This window comes from Electrona antarctica (assembly GCF_951216825.1).
Source record: "Electrona antarctica genome assembly, chromosome: 23".
Classification (NCBI taxonomy): Eukaryota; Metazoa; Chordata; class Actinopteri; order Myctophiformes; family Myctophidae; genus Electrona; species Electrona antarctica.
In genome coordinates, this window is record NC_136804.1 from 7,521,692 (window position 1) to 7,544,326 (window position 22,635).

Here is a 22,635-nt window from a genome sequence, read left to right on the forward strand (position 1 = left end):
CTAAACTCTGCGGTGGTTGACATGTACTGTTACTAGGGCTGCCCCCGACCAAGGATTTGAATAGTCGACTAATTAGGCAACTAAAATGCACGATTTGACTGATCAGTCTGATAACAATTTTTTTTTATGAAATAAAGGATTATTCCATTTGGGCAGTGGGGGTTGCCTAATGTCTGATTTAGCATATAGCTTACTTGCTTCTTGTTGTTTTCCCCCCAAAACTATGTGTTAATTAATATAACAAATTAGGCCAATCTACAAGTCGAATCATGCAAAAAAAAAAAAAAAAGACATTGACTAATGGACCAAGAGATTGGTAGTCGACTAAGACTCCCTCGATCGATTAATCACCTAATCAAGGCCAGGCCTAAAACTGTTAACCCTTACACCACCCACGCGCTGGTTGGCTGCTTTGTATAATTTGTCTGGTTAATTTTGTCATAGCTGTTACTGTTTACGTGTTGTTTTTTGAGGAAGAGTCCCTTTTACTGATTTCTGCAACACTGCATAAGACTGAAGTCTTTTTATTTAAAGCTTGTGTACATCCTTGGAACACTTTATTGAAATATGCACTATACTATTGACGTTACTGCATTTATTTCCTTTGGGAACACATTTTCTAATCTTTTTTTCTCTTATATTCTGTATGCCAATAGAACTTTTTGTTTCTTATTGTGGGAGTGCCTTAAAAACAGAACTTGGGAAATGTAAAATGAATGCTTCTTGATGGTACTTTTTTTTTTAATTGTGCCATTCCTTTATTGTGTTAGTATATGACCTTAAATGGATATTTCACTTTCAAATAAAATAAACATTACAAACCTATAAAAAGAAATACACCTCAAAAATATTCTAATGTGTAAGGGAGCTGTGATTTTTCCATTAACTTTTCCATTTATTTTATTTGAAAGTGAACTATGCCTATATATTTTATATGCACAGATTTACAAATAAAAGACATTTTCATGTAAAGTCACTTCCTCATGGTTTAGTGCAAGGAATTAGTTTCATTGGCTTTGATTTACATTCCCGATGTGACATCATCAAAATTAGCTAATTAGATGATTGCGATTACCACAGGCACTTTAAGCCCATTTTTTTTAACCCTAAATATATTTGTATTCTGTTTAAAAAAAAACTTGTCAGATATCTGGTTAAAACACAACGATGACAAAAAAGAATCATGACATGACCCAGCACAATATCTCTAGATATGCCACTTAACTGCCTTCGGGTATGAGAGCTTCCTGTGTAAAGAAATCGATTTGAATTAGTTGAGGCGGTGTGGGCGGGCTAGCTGGTTCTTATACATGTATAGGTTTCACTAAGGGCTCAGGAATGCTGAGTATTCATTGCTGCAGACGCATACAGTATGGTACATACACTGATAAGTGGCCGGCTTGCCGGTGCTTCCTTTAGCTGTCAAGCAGGGACTTGTCCTGCACAGCATCAAAGCACCAGGGCATTCCCACTGCCTTTATTGATGCAGTGACCATGAGGGCCTGCATCGACCAAGATTTATACTTAATTTACCTCTTATCGCACGCACACGCACTGTGGATCTTAGCCTTCTACTGCACTATTTTATCGTCGTCAATATCCCTTGCTCCTCATCTCCAGCTGTGGCTCTGCTCTTTTTCTTGCTTTTTCACCCCGTCTTTCTCGCACCACCTCTCCCCGCACACACAAAGCCATACATTATCCACATGTAACCACGCGGCAAAATCCTAACGGTTCCATTTTACACCCTCAGAGTTAAATTAACACAACATGTTGCTGTGCTGTACTGTTTTTTTTCCTTCCCTGATTTATTTGTACTTAGTTTGCATAGTGGCTGGAACTTATGACTCGCACTGTTACATGGCACATACAGTAGAAAAATAATTATTGCGAACGAAGTGATTGTGAATGAAGTGATTGCGAACGAAGTGAGCACTAACTATAGAAGCTGGCCAAAACTGTCTGTGTGTCTGTCTGTCTGTGTGTGTGTGTCACGCTGTAACACCACCCGCCTGCCACCAGAGGGCAACTGAAATTGGAACGATACAAAGGTGTGTGTGTGTGTGTGGTCAGACTGCCACAACATCTTCGTTCGCTTCCCGCGTTTACGCGTCTTACTTGTATATAGTCTGTTGGGTCCAAAACTGTCACTTTTCAGGATAAAAAAGGCAAAAGTAGCAGATCTACACATACTACTCATTTTCAACATTGAACTCAGTCTAGAACTTGGGGTCGTGTGATCAGTCACATAGGGTAGATGTATACTATTTGGCCACCAGAGTACACGGAAGAACACCAAAAGTTAAAATATGGAGATAAGCGGATTTTTATAGTCGACTAGGATTCGACTATAGGATTGTCTTTAGTCGACTATTAGTCGACTTCAGACTAGGCAATTTTGTTTTTCTTTTATAACAATTTTTTTTTTTTTTTTTTGTGGGGGCTGGTGAAAGTTAAATGTGAGCTTAGTTTACCATAATTACAGTGATCCTTAATCATATTTCATCATATTCAAGGGCTTTTGGAGAGGAGAGGTGTGTGTGTGTGTCTGTGTCCAGCTCGTTGACACTCGTTAATGAATCAAGGAAGGCAATTATGTTTCTGCAACTGTCAAATAGGTCTTCTACATCTATTTCTAACTAATACAATTAGGCTACATTTTTGTGGCACTCAGCATGTCACCCTAGCCATAATTTGGCCCTTGGGGAAAACTATTTGGGTAACCTTGCAACAGAAATCATTCCATTTGGACTGTGGGGGTGCTTAATGTTGGATTTAACATACTTGCTTGGTTTCTCCCGATAAATCATGATATTTAACCTATTATTTTAAAATATTTGTTAATTAATATAACAAATTAGGCCAATCTCTAAGTCGAATCATGCAAAAAAAAGAATTGACTATTCAACTAAGAGATTGGAAGTCGACTAAGGTCACATTCCCACCTAATACTTCGGTAGACTCGATGCGAATGGGCGGAGAAGTTGGGATTCTTGCATATTTAATTTGCTGCTGTTTGCCTTCACACTGCGCTGTATAACCGCAGCAATTGGAAACGCAGCAGGGACCTTATCAATGTGTTCAATTCATAAACTATAGCCTACACAGTGAAATCTATGGTGTTAAAATTATACTCATAACGTGCATGTGTTGTGCCGTCGGGGACTGGATCTCTCTCTCTCTCTCTCTCTGGAGTCCGCACGCACTGTTCCTTTGGGCATAGAGGCACAGCGCACTGAGCACACTAGCACAGAGACAGACAAAGTCCCCGACAGAACTCCATGTTTACGGCACGCACAGACAGACAGACAGAATATTCTGTAGTGTAGGCTATACACTGCAGTGTTTTCTTAAGCAATTGATTAATGTACTCGTCCTCATTTCGACCAGGGCTTCGGTCTCCTCTTTCGACCAAGTCTATCCACGGTAACGGGACATCTTTGCGCTGCGTAAAATATGCCTTCTCCGTCTCCAACTGTGTTTAGCTCCTCACCCGCCACATTGTTTGCTTCATTTCCTTTATTTGCTGCGGATTGCATTCCCACCTGCACCGAATCGTAATCAAGTGCGAATGGAAGCGAAACCACCGTTTTTCGTCGGAGTAGAATGCGGTTCTTTGATGCGCATTAGGATTCGAATGAGGCTTCACCACACACCTGCCAAACGAAGTGCACTTTCCGACAATGTGCAGCAGGATTCGTTTTAATCGCAGTAAAGCTTTCTGGTGTGAAGGTCACCTAAGACTCATTCCGATCGATTCGTCGACTAATCGAGGTCAGCCCTAGTAGCCAGTCAGTGTCATTACCATGGCGACGTCCGAGGGCTGTGAACAAAGACAGACTGTCCAAATACTGGCACAGCCTGGCAAATGTCACGATTGCAAAGAGACAAAGCGTGAAAACGAGCTTCATTTGTCTGTCCCCTCTGCATGTCTGTGTATCCAACTGTCCATCGATGTCCATATACATGTCTGCCCGTCCACTGCCATCCATCTATTTATGATCTATCAATATTCCATCCATCTTTCTATTACAATAGCTACACAACAGTCAGATCAATACAGCGAAATGATTATGCTACTTGCTGGTAGAATAAATACATTATTCATTGTCTGTCCGGTGACCCCTCCCCCCTCCTCTCTCTCTGTCTCTCTCTCTCTTTTCTAACACCTAAATTGCCTCCCTCGTTTGAAAAGGATCATCACCCTTTCTCAATTTGGATGTATCGTTATCCCCACCCCTCTGTCTGGTAAAGTTGAATGTGCTGCCACTTGCCGCCGTCTGTCGGCCTCTGACTGCATCCGTCCGTGTCTTCAAGGACAGAGCTTTTATCATACAGTTGGCATCATTTTTCAAAAATAGCAGATCTGCGTGCTTTGCTATTCATCAAACAAAGCAGGGCTAAAAGTGGTTGAGGTTTTTGTGGGGTTGTCTGGGGTCAGACAACAGCTGTGGTTTCCGAGGCTAGACAACAGCAGGCAGCAGGACCTTCCTCATGCCCACGCATGGCAATGGGAATAGGCATGGTGCAAGCTTCTTTACAGCGGTGGAAGCATAGAGTTGGGTGCCACCGATATTGTCCCTTATCATTTGACCCATTTAGGCCTGACCTCAACATTTTAAAAAATCCTTCTAAATCCTCCAGTTTTCTGAAATAAATATTTTCACGATTTTTCAAAAATAGCAGACCTACAAGCTCGTAGCGCGCCACTCGGTGGCGCGCTATGAGCTTGTAGATCTGCTATTTTTCAATAGCTAAATTATAACATAATGTTTAAAACACCAAAAGGGGTTCCCGCCTAAAATGGGTTAACTGTCCTTTTGCGCAGATCACGCAAACCTCAGCAAAAAGAAAAGGACAATATCGATGGCCTCCAACCGTAGGTAGTGTATAGAGATACTGAAATGTCCCCTACAATCCGCCACACAAGCACATGTGGCTTATTCATTGTCCAGTCAGTCGGTGTGGTTATGGAACTATTCAACGGTGTAATGCTAAGTGTGTGATAAAGGTGGTGTGCAATCTGCCCCGTTGGCACAAAAAAAAAGAACGATTACAGCAAACTTGCCAAAGATTTAGGCTACGCTAGTGCTGACTGCTGAGGCAAGCATGTGGGTGTAACCAACACTGGCCTAACAGTGCTAGTAGTAGGAAGTAGGTTGGTGACGTCGTGCACATATTGTGCGTGTGTGTGCGTGCGTGCGTGTGTGTGTGACGTGTGTGTGTGTGTGTGTGTGTGTGTGTGTGTGTGTGTGCGTGTGCGTGGGTGTTTTCTGTTTATACATTATATGGCCGGTGGAAAACCACATGCCAACAACTGAAGCTTACAATTTACAATTTACAATTTAGGCATTTAGCAGACGCTCTTAAAGCATGGGAATACATTACATATGTAAAATACATTTATCGCGAAACATGCGTAAGCTAAGAACGTGACTAGAACATATCTATATAATGACACTATACATATAAACTATAACTAGAACATATCTATATAATGACACTATACATATAAACTATAACTAGAACATATCTATATAATGACACTATACATATAAACTATACATATATGCTATACGATGCTGTACATATATACTATGAAGTGCTATGACTACATACAATGCACTTATTGTGCTGTTTAACTTATTGTTAAACATTTAAGTTTACTTCACTCTTTAATAAGAAAATTCTGAAGGAGTGAAGAAAGTGTCAGCCTCCTGGTGGCGCTATCATGTGAACGATGCAGGTCAAAGGTTTTTCTTTGGCCTCTAGGGAGTGTGCATGCAAAGTTTCACGCAGATTTCCCGCGGTATCAGGTACGGTACCGCTCGGTGCCGCGGTTCTTGAATTCTTTATTTTGTTTTACTGAGAATAAGGTTAGAAATACGTTTAGGGTTAGGCATAGTTTTACTGGGGTTAAGTTTAGGTATAGGGTTAGGTTTAGGCATAGTTTTACTGGGGTTAAGTTTAGGTATAGGGTTAGGTTTAGGCATAGTTTTACTGGGGTTAACGTTAGGAATAAGGTTAGGTTTAAACGTTTACGCATATTACTTAGTTTACTTTAGGAATACCAGGCCGCGCAATTCCGCCGGCTGTACGCCCGGGGCGAGTTGGTAAAGGGGCGACTCGTTTGCTATTCATTTCCCCTACCCAATGTTGTTCCTTTGGAGCATACAACAATTATGATAATAGTCTTGTAGATTTCGTTGGTACACCAATTACATCAACATGACTATTAGCATAATTGTGCTCTACATATTAACATTTTGAGTGTTGCATTATAGTGTACATGGATATCGGTAATGTGTTTACTATACCAATTTGGTAGAGTAATATCAATTGCCCATGTCTATTCTTCAACACTCAAAATATTTATATAATAATACTGATCTCCTAATACTCTGAGTTCGCCTTTGGGATTTCTCCGTAAATTAGAGTTCATATGCTGTGTACTTTAATATATTCCAAAGATTGTGTTTACTTTCAGAAAGAAGTTAGGAGATTAATGAATCCCTTGACTCAACCCTCCAAATACCCTAAAAACTAAAATGGAGTACAGCAGGGGTTCTCAACGTTTTTGGCCGGGGACCCCCGGAAATGCTTTGGCAATGTCTCGGGACCCCCGCCCCGCCCCCTCCCGACCCCCAATATAAATTGACTGCTACAATAACCTTAAACCATTTTGGGCGGGAACCCCTTTTGGTGTTTTAAGCATTGTTATAATTTAGCTATTGAAAAATAGCAGATCTACAAGCTCATAGCGCGCCACCGAGTGGCGCGCTACGAGCTTGTAGGTCTGCTATTTTTGAAAAATCGTGAAAAAAAATTAAAAATAAAAATCTTTTTTCTTTTTCTTTTTTTTTAAAAATAATTTGGGGACCCCCTAAAATAATTTGGCGACCCCCCGAGGGGTCGCGACCCACGGGTTGAGAACCCCTGGAGTACAGTACACTCCCTATTTTGCGGCTAGGAAGGAAGTGTAGCAAATAGCACATCTATAAAGCTCACAACATATCGCAAATTATGTGTTGTGAGCTTGTAGATCAGCTATTTTACACCAAGAGATTTGGTGAAGAGGAGAAAAGGGATGGAGCCAAGTACGGACCCCTGGGGGACCTCAGCCAATCTGAGCCGCATCCTGCCTCTTTGTCTGCGTCGCCACTCAGGACAGGGAGGCTAATCGAGTCCATGTCCCACTGTCTGAATAGCTGTTATGGTGTAACTGTCACTGCGCCGAGGTACAGGACCCAAACGCAGACGGGCTTTGGGCTGGAAGCAGCCAGGTGACGGTGCACAATGTATTTGTTTACAGGGACAAAACAGAAACCTATATGACAGAAGCTGACAGCTGTGCTGACAACCTAACAAAACTGGAAACAAACACCATGAGTGGGGGGAAAAAATAACATAATGGAGGCTATATAATAAACCTACGTCGAATTCCGTTTCATATAAAATGTGTCACATTGCGTTGGGAGCTTGTTAGAATAGATCTTTGGCAAGCGGCCGCATCATGCAACAAATCGAGGCATTTCTCATGCCTATATGTGTCGTTATGCAACCAATGCAGATGTCGACGATGTCTGCATACTGTACATAAATCCCATATGATCACTTGCGAGACAGTGAGGACCGTCAGGGAGCTGCAGGAAGGTGGAAACAGGTGTGCAACTTTTACAGTAGGTGGAGTGGAATGTGTTCGTGGCCGGAGGGGAGAGACGACTTGGAGAAAGACTGTGGCACGCACCCCCCCAAATCTCTTGCCTGCTGTTTCCTCACTCGACTATCCTCACTTGAACCTCCAGTGCACGGGGAGATAGATCTGAGGTCATATCAGCCTCCCCCTCCCCTCTCTCCACATCTCATACTTCCGAGTGGGAGAACTTCCAGGCAATCTGCCTAGCTCACAAACTAAAAGTCAGGACGCCTTCTGTGTGTTGACAGTCTGTTCATAGTCTCTATCCATTCAAACTGCAATCAAGAAAACAGACTGTGGTTTGTCCTTTGAAATATATAGCCTAGAAGAGGCTTTTTCTAATTCATCTCCTAAATATATATGCTTGTATTTGTTCGCCGTTCTCTTTTCATTGGTTGCGGTTTTGAACAAGGGCACTGTTGTGGAGGGGATCAGGGATCTGTGTGTACTTTATGGGAACATTAGATTAGAGGTTGGACTCATCTCCTAAACTGGATTAGATCATAAAAGTACAACCGGTTTCAGAGGGCTATGTCAATATAGGACGGACACACACACACACACACACACACACACACACACACACACACACACACACACACAAAAACACACACACAGATAAACACAAAAGGAATCATAAACTCCTCATCCCCCGCTCTTGTTCTCCGTCTCTCTCTTTAACATTCTCTCTATCTAATCTCTTTCTCTCTCTCTGCCTTATTGCTCTTCATCACATCCCCCTCGTCCTTTCATTCTGTCTCTCTCCCTCCCTCCTTATTCCTGCTCTCTGCACTATAGCTTACTCGTATTCCCAGTTTAGTCACCAAAAGATTGTTGATCTACAACAATTAGTTAGAGATCCAGAGGTCATGAGTTTGTAGATTTGCTAATATATTTCTGTGTGCCACACAGTCATACGATGACGTATAGCCTAGAACATAGCTTTTTAATGCCTTAGTTTTGGTAGAAGTTTATTTGAAACATGTCTCTCTCTATCTCCAGTCTTTTGGTGTTTTTGTAAGTGTGGCTAGTCTTGTATTCCTCTGCATCATTCTGTATTCCTCTTTGGCCGCCAACACAGAAGGAGCTTTGGTCTAGTCTATAGTCTGTCCGTACTGCATGCAGTCACCACTACACATCCAACAGACGCCCATTAATTGAGTTAAACATCCTGTAGCTTGACATTTACTGTAAAAGTTGTGCATCTCTGTTTTTCTCTGCCTCCTGGAGTAATGGGAAGAGATTCCTCACTCAATGTGGAACGGTATCATCGCTCAAACTTTACCTTCTGTCCTCTCGGTGTTTAATTCCTGCTTGTGCACCTGACATTGTGTGTCTGACATTGATATGTCAAACGCCTTATCTCAAATGCGTTTACTGGCCAATTAGCCTTACAAGGATCCCCACTCTTGGGACAATCATTTGAGAGAGGGGTCACCACAATGCTCACTACTGTATACCTTTAAAGGTATAGTGTATTATAGTGTTGCTCTTTCAAACAGCCATGGTATATGGCATTTGCAGTCTCTCAGAACTGTGGATAGGCCTAAAACAGTCTATAAGTATAACTAGAAAAAGTGCCCTTCTGGGCACAGGTCTCCACCAGGAGGATAGGAGTGTGTGTATGATGTTTGGCAAAATGTTTAGGAGCAATATAAACGTGTGTGTGTGTGTGTGTGTGTGTTAGGGCATTCACTAAACAAATTATTTATCGATTTCATTAACACAAGTCGATTCAGATTAGGAGAAAGTTTCATATTTTTTGCTTTATGTGTGCGTGTGTACAGAATTCAAACTGTAGCATTGATTATTGTCACGGACAGAAGTCATTATTTCCCTTTGCATATGCACCGGAGCGCACTCGCCTATTAGTTTGCATTGCATTCAGAACGCGCCCTTAATTAAAAACCAACTGCAGCTGTGGCTCTCAGCGCACGGTGTCCCACTATTGACTGGCTGAATTTGAAGTTTGAACTGTGCTCTGTCAGAGAAGTAACAGATAGAAGCGCGGAAACTTTATCCCCAAACGATATCCCCCTCACCTCCGTGCTGGAAATAAAACGTCTGGCTTTCCGAGGCTACATCCGTGCTGACACAATGACTGTCCTGTTTCTGGTTTAGCTTTACGCGCGGGGCACATCATATGTCTCTGGTCAGTGCGGGTTGTTGTTTATTTGCATGGCTCAGAAAATAAGTAGCAAACTAACATGAGAACGTTATCGAGTTGGAGGAGGCGGAGGAGGAGGAGAAGGTTCACGTGGAAGGTAATGCAGATTGTATTCTGTGATGTGCCAAACAAACTGCTGCTGGCTGCTGTGATGATACTATATTCTTCTATATTGTGTTCTGAAGGTCGGGCTGACTGCCACTAGTGTTAATGTTATATTTGTCTCCACCAGGCCGAAGGCATGGGGAGAGAGTATGTTTTGCACTCCGTCCGTCCGTCCGTGTGTGTGTCCGTCCGTCCGTCCGTCCTTCCGTCTGTGAACAGCTAATCTCCGGCACCGTTAACCCGGTCGATGCCACATTTTGCACACACACTCCCTGGATGCCAACGATGAACCTCTGCCCCAAACTTTCCAGAACGGCCTGTTATAGCGCCACCAGGAGGCCGCTTTGTGCAAAACAAGTTTTTGGACAGTACACCTACAGATTTTGTCCAAACATCACGCAAATTGGTACACAGTCTCTCTAGAGCCATTCAACGAAACGGGTCTTTCAGATTTCTCAGACTCCATCCTGATTGGCTAAGATTGGCTTCCAAAGTTCGCAGGAGTGCTCAGTTTCTAACAAAATGCTGCAAATCATGAACACATTGTGTGATTTCCGTGAAATTGTGCACGCACATTCCCACTAGGCCGAGGAAGAAATGCCACATGAACATTTTCAACTCAGCCTCATGGTGGCGCTATAACTGGCCGAAAAGTGTTTTTACCTCTAACTGCACGGATCTGTGGATAACTTTGTATGCCAACTCCCTAGAGGCCAAGGAAAAACCTTTGCCTGGAATTTTTCACATCTGCTCTTTATAGCGCCACCAGGAGGCCGACCTATGTAAAACACATTTTCTAATATTACACCTTCAGATGTTATCCAAATTTCACGCAAATCGGTACACATGCTCTTCATAGTCATGTGATCAACACGGGTTTGTTTGATTTCTCATAATCCACCCTCATTGGCTACGATTGGCTTCTAAACCTTTCAGGAGTAGCCCGCTTTGTACCCGTTTTGTACAAATCGCCACAACTACTCAACGCAGCGTCCGATTGTGGTGAAACTGTCCATGCATATTCCCACTAGGCTTTGGAAGAAATGCCACTTGACAGTTTTCAAATCAGCCTCATGGTGGCGCTACAACAGGCCAAGCCGCGTCACACACACACACACACGTTTATATTGCTCCTAAACATTTTGCCAAACATCACACACACACTCCTATCCTCCTGGTGGAGACCTGTGCCCAGAAGGGCACTTTTTCTAGTTATTATGAAGAACAGCAAGAAGTAACGGAAGTAAAAACAATAGGATCCCAATAATAACTCAAATAAAAGGTGTTTTGAATTGTATACAGTTTTATTTCCATCAGTAGACAAAACTGTTACAGAGCAGGTCCTTCCCACCATCCACATGGGCCTGCATGGTCCTGGACGAGTACAGCCAGCTCTAAGCTCTGCAGCCTGCATGACACATGGAGGAAAAAGAGGATTATGCGTCTCAAGAGATGGAACTCTATGTAGTATTGTCACCGCTGAATTAACCCAATAACCCACTATACTGTAGACCAGGGGTGCCCAAAAGGTAGATCGCGATCTACCAGTAGATCACAAAGGCTGTGCAGGTAGATCACATGACATGCCCCTAAAGAGTATTTCATTTAAATATATTGAAGAGAAAAAAACGATTAAAAAAACATTTCTCCCCCTCTATTTCCCATTCCAAGTGCATTTGTCTTATACTGTACAGAATGTAACATGAACTCTACTATTCCGAAGCCCCCTCAGGTACATAATTAAACTATTTTCAGCAATGGTATAATAATTGATTTGGTGGGTAGATCTTGCCGAGCTGGTCATTTTGAAAGTAGCTCTCAAGTCAAAAAGTGTGGGCACCCCTGCTGTAGACCATTATCTGAATAATCAGACTCGTGCAGGAGCATAGCCAGAGGTCAAGTACTTAGCACATCAGAAACAGGCAAAGATGTATACGGCCTGGTTCTATAGCCAAGCTTTGATGTTGCTTGCCCTCTGCTGCACCGTTTCCTGGGTCCAGGAATGTCTTTTAGTCCAATTTAGCAATCCTGACTCTCACGGTACGGTAGCAATCTCTAAACTGTTTTGAGGGTGTGTGTTCTTGTCACTAAACTGCCCCTCTCTGCTACCTTTCCCCATGATCAATCTGAAGTTTGTATTGCGTGCATGCATGTGTGTGTGTGTGTGTGTGTTTGTGTTTGTGTGTGTGTGTGTGTGTGTGTGTGTGTGTGTGTGTGTGTGTGTGTGTGTGTGTGTGTGTGTGTGTGTGCGCCCGCGCGTGCGTGCGTCTGCATGTTACCTCCGGCTCCCAGGCCATTCTTGAGGGCGTTGATCAGAGGGTATGGTCCCTGGCCACAGAAATTGCCACTGAAGTCGTCCTGGTCAAGAGTCCAGACCATGGCTCCACCAAAACCACTCCTCTTCAGCCAGCCAACCTGTACCAGTGCGTTAAAATAAATGACCAAAGCAGGAACTAGAAATGCACTCTTATCGAGCTACCGACTTGCGCTTCACACACAAGTTGGCCATGAATGGACAGTAATCAACTTACTGTCCCTCCCTCCCTATATATAACTTTGAAACTCAAATCTGTTATGTCATCCACACATGTCCGTTTTTAGATAAACATGCATAGTTACAAATCACCCAATCCCTGATTGGCCGAGCGACGCCACCAACACACGGCCCCAAACCAATCGGTTCGAGGGGCCACCGACATAACGCAGCAAGCTGCCAACTTACGCTCTGATTGGTCGAGCGACGCCACCAAAAACGCACAATCCCTGATTGGATTGGCCGAGCGACGCCACCAAAGACAATACACATTCCCTGATACCGGACATACGCAGCCGAATACAGTACTTGCGCCGCTCTGCTCGCGCAAGTAACTAGTAGTGTCTACAAATCTGAGCGATGATGTGAAATGCTGCTATGCACCTTGCCCTGATAGCTGACAACGTTGTCGAATCCAACCCAGGTCTGGCTGTTGTAGGCGTAAGGCACCTGCTGGGCGACATCCCAGACCTGTGTGGTTCCTTGTTGGTTCAGGAAGGAGCAGATCTGAATGAAGCAGAGACAAGCCATTAGAAACAAATGTGAGATCTATACTGTATGTATTAGTTTCTATATAGAACGCAAAACCTTGTTGCACTGGAGAAGTACGTGTACAATCTCTGCCTCTGACAAGTCTATTTATGCAGTTTGTTTTGGTGAATGCACGTCACCTTTTGCCTACATTTACACCTATAAGTAAAAATCAGATATTTAACGGCTATCGCAAATATAAAATATAAATGTCATATACAGTAAAAAAATCACACCCGTGTGAACTGAGTGGTGTAAGGTATGATATAGCCTGTCTGACGTAATGAAATCATGTCTGATGTAATGAAATCACACCCGGGTGAACAGGGTGAACATAGCAACCATGCTCATTTTTTCTGCACAGACTAACAAAGCTACATCAAATCATGTCTGACGTAATGAAATCACACCCGGGTGAACAGGGTGAACATAGCAACCATGCTCATTTTTTCTGCACTAACAAAGCCTATATCGTTTTTGAAAATGAGGCAAATCTAGCTTGTTTTGACACAAAAAGAAGAATCCAAGATAGCGTTATTAGCTGACCGCTACCGGAGTGTTATGAGGGCATACTGGACGCAGTTGATCACCGTAATCAATTGATATTAAAATAGGCGTCAAAAGGCGCAATTGGCGACGGGTGAGTTAAATGGCAGCGGTGGCCGAACGGATTGCGGAGCGGTCTTGATACCGGAAGGTCGCCAGTTCGAATCAGCGGTCCGACACGTTAAAATTACCACCGCTGAAGTGCCCTTGAACAAGGCATTGAACCACTATGATTAAATGTTCTATGAGCAGGGCCTGGCTGGAAACAAGTTCTTGAGCTCAGCCCAGATACCCTGGGTAAATATAGTAATCATTTAATTTAATTTCAAATACCTCATAGTAGGCCCAGGTTCCAGGGTGAGTTAAATACCTCATAGTAGGCCCAGGTTCCAGGGTGAGTTAAATACCTCATAGTAGGCCCAGGTTCCAGGGTGAGTTAAATACCTCATAATAGGCCCAGGTTCCAGGCGCCATGGTGAATTGACCGGCAGGTCCAGGTCCAGTGCTTGGAGCACCGATACCGGTGTTGGAAGAGGAAGCCAGTTTGAAGGTGTTGCCGTAGGTGGCGAAACCAACCAGCAGCTTCTCAGCTGGGGCGCCCAGGTTCTTCCAGTAGTTCATAGCGTAGTTCTATAATATGGACAGGGAAACATATACAGCACAGCCTTTCAGCACACATTTATTTCCCCCGTGCTGTCCTTGAACACAGTGGTGAGTTGTCTACTACCATCTTCCATCCTTGTGTTCTGACGGTATCTGACCGACACTCCAGAGCGACTGAAATCTTTTATAACCACCAGCAGTCCAGCAGCACCTATCCCTTTCCTTCAGCGCACGCGCGAGTGTGTGCATGTGTGTGAGTGTGACACACTGTGTGTGTGTGTGTGTGTGTGTGTGTGTGTGTGTGTGTGTTTGCTCGCACATGTGTGGATTGTATAGGCGGGCATCTGCGCTGAAGATGCCCGCCCTCGAATTTTTCATTTCAATACATGGCTTCAAAGCGGTCTGTCGAGGTCCGGGTCTAAACTAGAAACCAATGGGGTTCACTGTGTTCACATTTTGAATGTGGAGGAACTTCCACACTCACCACGTTGAAGTTGATCATGGCACCCTTGTCAGCTGGGCCCTGCCACACAGGACTGTTCTCTCCAGTAACGTTCCCCCAGGCGCCGTGGAAGTTGTAGGTCATCACATGGATGTAGTCCAGGACACTGGTGATGAAAGGATGTACAGGAGTCAGGGGGATTTGAAGAAAATATTAGTGCAAGTGCATAGGACAACCAGGAAGGTCCAATTGTTCCGAAATCTATGATATCATTTTCATTTTTTCTTCTTTTTTTTAAGGTCCTGCAACGACCGCACACTGTGAAACGGCTTAAAGGATGCTATTTATTAAATTGTCATTTCGGTCAAGATCCATTTCTGATTCTGAGCGACTGTAAAGACGAATCGTATAAGCGGGGAAGGAGGCGTCACATCATATTCAGAGCTTTCGTTGCACCAGACTGTATGACGGAAGCATTTGAAAATTGTAGGAGCTCAACAGACACAAATACTCATATAGCCTATAATGCCCATGGAGCCAAATACTTGTTTGTATGTTTGTGTGATATCTATACTGACGCTCCGAGCTGGGGAACCTGGTATCCAGCGTCGATCAATCCCTTGTCGGCAGCGACGCCAGCGGTGAGCATCAGACGAGGACGGTAGGTCTGCTGACCTTCAGCCTCGAAGGCAGCCAACAGCTCCTGCAGAGAGACAGGAGGTGGTGAAGAGAAAGATTTCCATACATTTCCGACATTTTAAGGTGCCATTAAGGTGGTTATGTCTTGTAACATGATAGAAGGCTGACCTGACACAGGAGGGTGAAGCGAGCCTTGTCCTCAGGTGGGGAGCCACGAGAGCCTGGGTACTCCCAGTCGATGTCCAGACCGTCAAAGTCGTACTGGCGCAGGAACTTGATCACGCTTTGGATGAAGGTCTGACGGTTAGCAGGACTGGACACCATGGCTGTGAACCTGGGGGGAGGGGGAGGGGGAGAGAGAGAGAGAGAGAGAGAGAGAGAGATATTCATCCAAAAGAGTCAAAGAAAGAGTGCCTTTACAGTATCTGAGGTTTCATGTTTAAAGGTATATTCAGTGATTTCACTTAATTCAAATATCACTTATTTTTTCTTATTTTTTGGATAATCCTCCCTACTATAAAGGGTGCTGACCATATAAGGAGTTCCTCCCTGTCCCCAGTGAGCCCCTGGGGTCAAAAAACCGTAGTTTCGGTTTGGGCTTTGGGTGGCAAAGCCTTCATCCAATCAGGATGAGAGGGGCCTTCATCCAATCATGATCGAGTGGGGTGGGCCTTGGTGCACGTGCTGTTGGTCTGTTGTACTTCCCCCACTGTAGAGTGTGCATGTGCACATCTTGTTACCGGGGCGGACCGTTTTTTTTTTCCAAATCACTGAATGCTCCTTTAATACTCACTGCTTTCCTAAGTTCCATCCACCAACGGCCAGCAGGGTCTTCAGACTGCTCTTCCTGGACAAAACAAAACAAAAATGTAAATCACTTTGAGTCCTCACACCTTTGTGTCAGCCTGATATGTAGGATAGAATAGATGTAGAATAGAATCTATTCTAGCAGATAGCAGATATACAACCTCGTAGCGTGTCACTTCTATCTATTCGATAGATAGAAGTGACACGCTACGAGGTTGTAGATAGAAGTGACACGCTACGAGGTTGTATATCTGCTATTTCTGAACAGCCAAAGTATGAACTAATGGTTAAAGTTGTTCAAATTGTGGTGTCTCGCTAAGGGACCGCCGACCAGGTAGGCGCCCACACGCCGGAGAGAGACAGGCAGAGGGAGGCGGGACGCCGCGTCAACCTCTCGGACGCATCATAGAGGGGCGGTATGTACCGGCTGTCATCCTCTATCAGAGCGATTGCTTCCCACCTGCGTCTCTCACCTACAGCCTACAAATATCACAGGCTCCCTCTCAGTCAAGGTCTGGTCTCTCTGGTGTGCACACGCTATCGAGCGCCTGGCGGTAAGACACGCGCACCTCGTTCCCTCACTAAATATGCCACATAATGCGAACACTGTAATAATCTCATGTCTCTTATCCGCAGGCAAACTACGGCTCTGACGAGTCATCGGAAACCTCAGAATAAAACCCGGGGAAGGGATCGGGAGGATACGAGGAACCCCCAGCCCCCTCATAATAGCCAGGGAGTAGTGATATTACCGTTAACAGGAGGCGAATACCCTGTGTTGACATTGTTGCCATGGCTACGTGACGTCACGAGCCTGGATCTCCCGGGAGAGAAAAGGAGGGAATACCCACCCCAGGCCTTCCAGGAACCACGGGAACCTAGGAGGAGAGGAAGAGGATAGACATTGTGTTGGCCGAGTGCTTGTGTGTGAATACCTGCCTTAGTTCACCTTTTCATTTGTCAACTCACTTCTAAATAAAGGAAGGCTATACAAATACCCCGTAGCGCTGTCTCTGTGTCTTGGTTTATAGGCCGTGAGCCAGGACCCCAAATCTGGGGTCATCTGTACCGATGGGGTGAATAAGTCTCATAGTGATTTTTGGGAAGGTTTACATCCCTAGTGCTAGGAAAAATGTGATAGCATTGCATCTGTGGTAGCTTTCTGTGTGTTATCACTCCATTTATAACCACATGCCAAAACTCAATTTTCAAAATCCGAATGGAACATTCTACTTCAAACTGATGGTTCTCTCCTATTATTGATCATATATCTTTGAAGAATGGTTGGGATACAGCTCATACTATATATTTCTCTGAAAAGTTGTTAAAATTAGCACATCTAGAAATGTTATCTATTACAGGAGAGACAACATATAGGGACTATATATAACCATCTTAGAACATAAATTCTAATGAAATGTTTTATGAAATTCAATAAACTAAATATAGTGTAAGTGTACAGTGTAAGTAATGCATAAGATAACTTTCCGTTCACCATTACATCACCTTTTAGTCCATTTGACACTTCTATCTGTTCAATACCAAACCTAATAATGCTGTTTCATATTACGTTTTTGTTGTTGATTTGTATTTGGGGACAATTTTAGCTTGGTTGCCCAAACTTTGGTAATTGGCATAATCAAAAAAGGCCTTTATATCAGGTCAATCTCACATGTTAAAGGTCTGGTCAATGAAACAGAAACAACTATTTATATTTCTATAACAACTTATACTTATACATTTGTAATAATAGCATAAGAAAATATGATAATATTTATCTTTTGCAACTACATTCAATATCTGTAAGCTTCAACTCATAATCAGGAACATAAAATCAACCTACCACATCCCCCTAGCCCTCCTGATTGGCAGCAATATCTTACCCAAATCCTGATCTACCTCATTGTCAAAAGTATATCCTCTTTATTATCAACATCACTTCTCATTTGTAGCTTCAACATCTCATCAGGTGTCAGGTCACCCTTAGCAAAATGTGGATCTCCCATCCAAATTGTGTGACATCACCTGAACTTTCAAATTGAGCTTGGTGGTCTGCCACATTCCACTTGTATATGAGTACAACTGTCGTGGTACAACAGCAGCAACAGATTGTTACATTGTGACACCCAACTCACCCAGCACATCAGGGTAGTCTGGGAAGTTCCCTGCCAGCAAAGTATTTTGTGCTCTGATCTTGCCTTTGCACATGGATATGAGGTTGCACAGGACTGTCCCATTGAAGGTTGTTAATGTCATGGCAATTATGTTTATGCACTGTCAAATAGGTCTACATCTATTCTATGGTAACATATAGCTGTATAGTCATATTATCCTGCTCATTACTGTGCACAAATGTATACATCTTTGTGTTTGAGCACAAATGCATTTTGAGAACCCCCACATTTTCAGTAAAGCGTGCACGCTGTGCGGCCCCCCACACACCATCATTCTACAGTTCAATCTAGTTGAATACCCCTGCTGTAGGTTACAACAACAAACAGCTGCATATCAATGGTAAGGTGAATACTGTGCATGTCAACCAGTGACCATACTGTATCTGCTGCATGCTTGGACACACCTGCTTATGAGACAGACATTGACCTGACCTTTAGCACATAAGATTGACCTACTTATAAGAAATTGATTTTATGTGACAGTTATTCTGTTCATTTTGTAATTGTATTGTTTTTACATAATGCAGTACAATAGAACATCACTTTGGGTGTGGTATGGACACCATTTTGGATTTGGCAATACATAATTAACTAGTGATGGGAGATTAATCGGCAAACACATCGGTATCGGACGATTTGAGTTGTTTTTAGATTAATCGGCATCAGTTTGATTAATCAGACCGATTACGTTTTTCAATAAACTTTTCCCTACTCCTTTTTCGAACATAGTAACTGCGAGAGTGAGGTCTAGCCAACACCAACTCAGGATTCCTGGATCGCTGCCCTCCACAATGTCCTATCCAACATCAGGTTATTGAGCTCTGCAGAGTTGTCGCGCCGCAGCATGTCTACATAGGTGGTACGCTTCTTTCCCCCCCCTGGCTTTGCCCTGGGTTTGGCTCCCATAGTCAATTTACTTGCCTCAAGTTCTGGGTACCTGACGCAGTGCCCTGCCAGCCTCATCCTTCTCTCTCTGACTTTGTCCGTGACCCGTGGTAGGTCCCCATAGAAGAGGTCCACATTTCTGATGTGACACCTAGTGCCATTCGTAGCATTCTTGTGTAGACTCCATCCAGGGATTTTTCCTGTTGTACTGTGAGGGTCCATGTCTCGACAGTATCTATGAACAGCCGCCTCTTAAGGTCTTCTCCCATGTCTGATTTCCACACTCTCCTCATCCTGTGCAAGGCTTTCCAGGCAAGTGCTCTCCGAACCTTCAGATCCTTTTCAGTTGAGGCAGTCCAGGCCCGAGGTACTTGAAGTCCTCGACTCGCTCGAGCACCGTCCCGTCTGCAGTGGCAATGGTTTTGTGTTGACTGTCATTACCTTTGTTTTCTTGGTATTGAGCTTGAGGCCGAACTTGGACCTTGGCTCGAGTCTGGCTGTAGCTTGACTCTATCATCTGGACCAACTTTTCTGGAACTCCGTAGGCACGTAGAATACTCATGAGTTTCCCCCGGTGGATGGTGTCGAAAGCCTTTTGGAAGTCAATGAATGTGATCACCGCTGACAGGTTGCGCTCCCATACCCCTTCCAATATCCTCCTCAGTGCCAGTATCTGCCCGACTTTCGAACATAAACATAAGTTAAGGATTATGAAAGATCATTATTATTATTATTTTTGGACGTTTATTTCCTTTGTCTTTTCTCATTTATATTTTAACATAAGGGAGACAAAATGCCCCCCGGTCCTCGCCGCTGGGTCAAAACACGTCATTGGGGGCTGCGGTGGCGATCGGTGGGCCCCGGTTGGCCAGTCGGCCTCCCATTCGCCATCATTTCTCTTTCTTTCCTTCTTTTTTTCATTGTTGGCATCCAGGGAGTGTGTGCTGGAGATTAGCTACACGGACAGATAGATGGACGGACGGACGGACACACGAACGGAGTGCAAAACATACTCTCCCCATGCCTTTTTATTGTGGAGACAATAAAAACAAATGCAGAAGCACATTGTGGACCAACAAGGCAATAACCAATAAGGCAGTCAGGTCATTTAGATCTCATGTGACTGTACACAGTGGAGAGATGATAAGAACCAGGATGCAGAGTTTACCAGCCAGCAGTCAGAGTACATAACATTGTGCCTAGCGGTACCAGGACGTCTTATGAATCACCTAAGTGCCAGCCTCAGTGACGCCCATTGCAAACTGTGTTGTGTTATCTGTCCTGTCACACATGTCACACACTCAGTCACCTTCAAAGCTGAAAATAGGGGCGTTAGATCACTCTTTAAATACGTCTAATCGTAATAACATCAGGAAAAAGTTAAACATTATCATGGCGAGGGTTTTCATTGAGCAAATCTCTGCTACTTATTTGGATGAAGACCAAAAATACCCTACCTTGCCTTATTATACCTAAACTCTTTGGGCATTTTTGCTGTGAGCTTGTAAAAATGTTTTTCAAAATAGTAATAAAAAAATGAAAAAAATGAAATGAAATTAATGAATCGGTCTGTCTTTACAGATAAACAAGCCCAAAGTAACAGTTTGAACAGATCTACAAGCTCACAATATTATAAAGGTATTTAAGTTAGATGTGACTTGCCTAAGCCTGCAGTGCAGACACCCTGTTACATGGATTTTTCAGAATGGACAAAATGATCGACATTGGTAATATTGGTTATCGGCCATAACAGCAATTAATTATATCGGATATCGATATCGGCCAAAATGTCTCATCGGCACATCCCTATAATTAACTGATCACTTTCACTGATTCAGCCACATTCCTTTAGTCCTAAACCCCCAAATAATGATGAATTAGTATTAGTTATAGCCATGTTAAGCTCCTGGCAGCCATATTGGACGCCATCTTGAAAATGACGCCTTTCCAGAACATATATTTTCCTATATTTTCAGTATATTCTTAAGCATGCCTAGAGGTACCAGAACCAATTTTTAAACCTTTTCTATCATTTTTGGGGGGTGTATTACTATTTTTTTTCATATTGATCCATGCAATTTTCGCCTAGTGTTATAAAATAAAATGCATGATAGCACTCATAAAGCTACCACGGGTGCAATGCTATCACATATTTTCTAACTCTAGACATGTATACCTTCACAAAAATCACTATGAGCCTTATTCAGCCAGATGGTACAGACCAACCCCCCTGGCTCACGGACTATTATGGTCAAAGTGCGACAAAATCTAAAATGGCATGCACATTTTATGGCTTGATAAAAGCATGTATCTTCCCACAACAGCAGCCCGGAGGCTGCAGCTCAAGAAAGAAAGTGTAAAGAAGAGGCATCACGTCAACCGGGAGATTCAAAACATAGCCTTAGATTTTGTGAGCATGCGCATGATAAAATATAATGTTTACACTTTCAGAATGTGTGTGTGTGCGTGTGCGTGTGCGTGTGTGTGCGCGCGTGTGTGTGTGTGTGTATGTGTGTGCGTGCTCACGGCTTCTTGAGATCCACGAACTGTCCATAGAGCGTCTCATCGTTCCACTCAGTGGTTGTGATCATGTTGTTGTCTATTCCAGCGAAGGCATAGATGATGTGGTTACAGAGACACGGGTCGATGTTGGTGGGCATGTACTTCCCAGCACCGTGACGGTACTGTCCCCAGTTGGTGAAGTAACATGAGAGGATGTAGGAGGATCCTGCAAGGGACGAGTGACAAAATAAGGGCTTGTTGTGGATGTTTTAGTTTTTTGCCGTTTGAGAGTAACACACCAAGTGGACAAAGTCTTACCTAGCTGCACGTGCAGCAGGAGAGCCAGTCCTGCAGAGAGAGATACAAGCAGAGAGAGAGAGAGAGAGAGAGAGAGAGAGAGAGAGAGAGAGAGAGAGACAGAGAAAGTGGAAAAGGAGTGGTGGTTGGGTCAGTAAGGACAAGCACTAAGATTTATCCTTCGGTTAATAATCTATATGACACATAAATGCTTCTACTTATTATTATAATCATCAGTTATATGAATCATACTGTTAAACAACTATTTCGAACAGAAAAGTAGATCCATTTCATGGTAAATCTAAAGATACAGTTCATTTCCTCTGCTGCTCTGCACAGAAAAATGTTTTCCTCAACAGCAATTTCTCGACTTACCAACGAAGATGAGAAGCTTGCCCATGGTGCCTCTTTACAACTAACTGAAGGCCAGAAGCCTCTTATATACCTTCTATTCCTCTCCATATCTGTAAACCATGTTTGATCTGGCTTCGTTATTCTGATAAATCATTTGTTTGGTCAGGAGTGAATTGCCCTTCTCTGTTTTCCACTGGCGTTGCTAATTGTGCCGATAACTTTCAAGTGTTATTCAACAATGATATGATTTTCAGACAATTAGAAGTCAAATGAAGGTTATACAGGTTTGTACACATTCCACCGAGCACTTTTACAAGGCTTCATGTGCAAAATGTGTGAAAGATGATGTTGATT

The 22,635-nt window shown here is 43.4% G+C and overlaps 1 protein-coding gene across 1 annotated transcript; it reads right to left on the minus strand.

Moving 5' to 3' along the window:
- Positions 1-11,319: 11,319 nt before the first annotated feature.
- LOC306916428 (acidic mammalian chitinase-like) lies at positions 11,320-22,327 on the minus strand (the record flags this gene model as incomplete). The annotated part of the gene is made up of 12 exons (XM_079494277.1): positions 11,320-11,376; positions 12,248-12,383; positions 12,886-13,008; positions 14,023-14,208; positions 14,666-14,789; positions 15,202-15,326; positions 15,431-15,596; positions 16,056-16,109; positions 16,921-16,947; positions 21,655-21,856; positions 21,949-21,978; positions 22,303-22,327. The coding sequence occupies 12 exons, from the start codon at positions 22,325-22,327 to the stop codon at positions 11,363-11,365; spliced, it is 1,212 nt and encodes a 403-aa protein (XP_079350403.1). The 3' UTR covers positions 11,320-11,362.
- Positions 22,328-22,635: the final 308 nt, after the last annotated feature.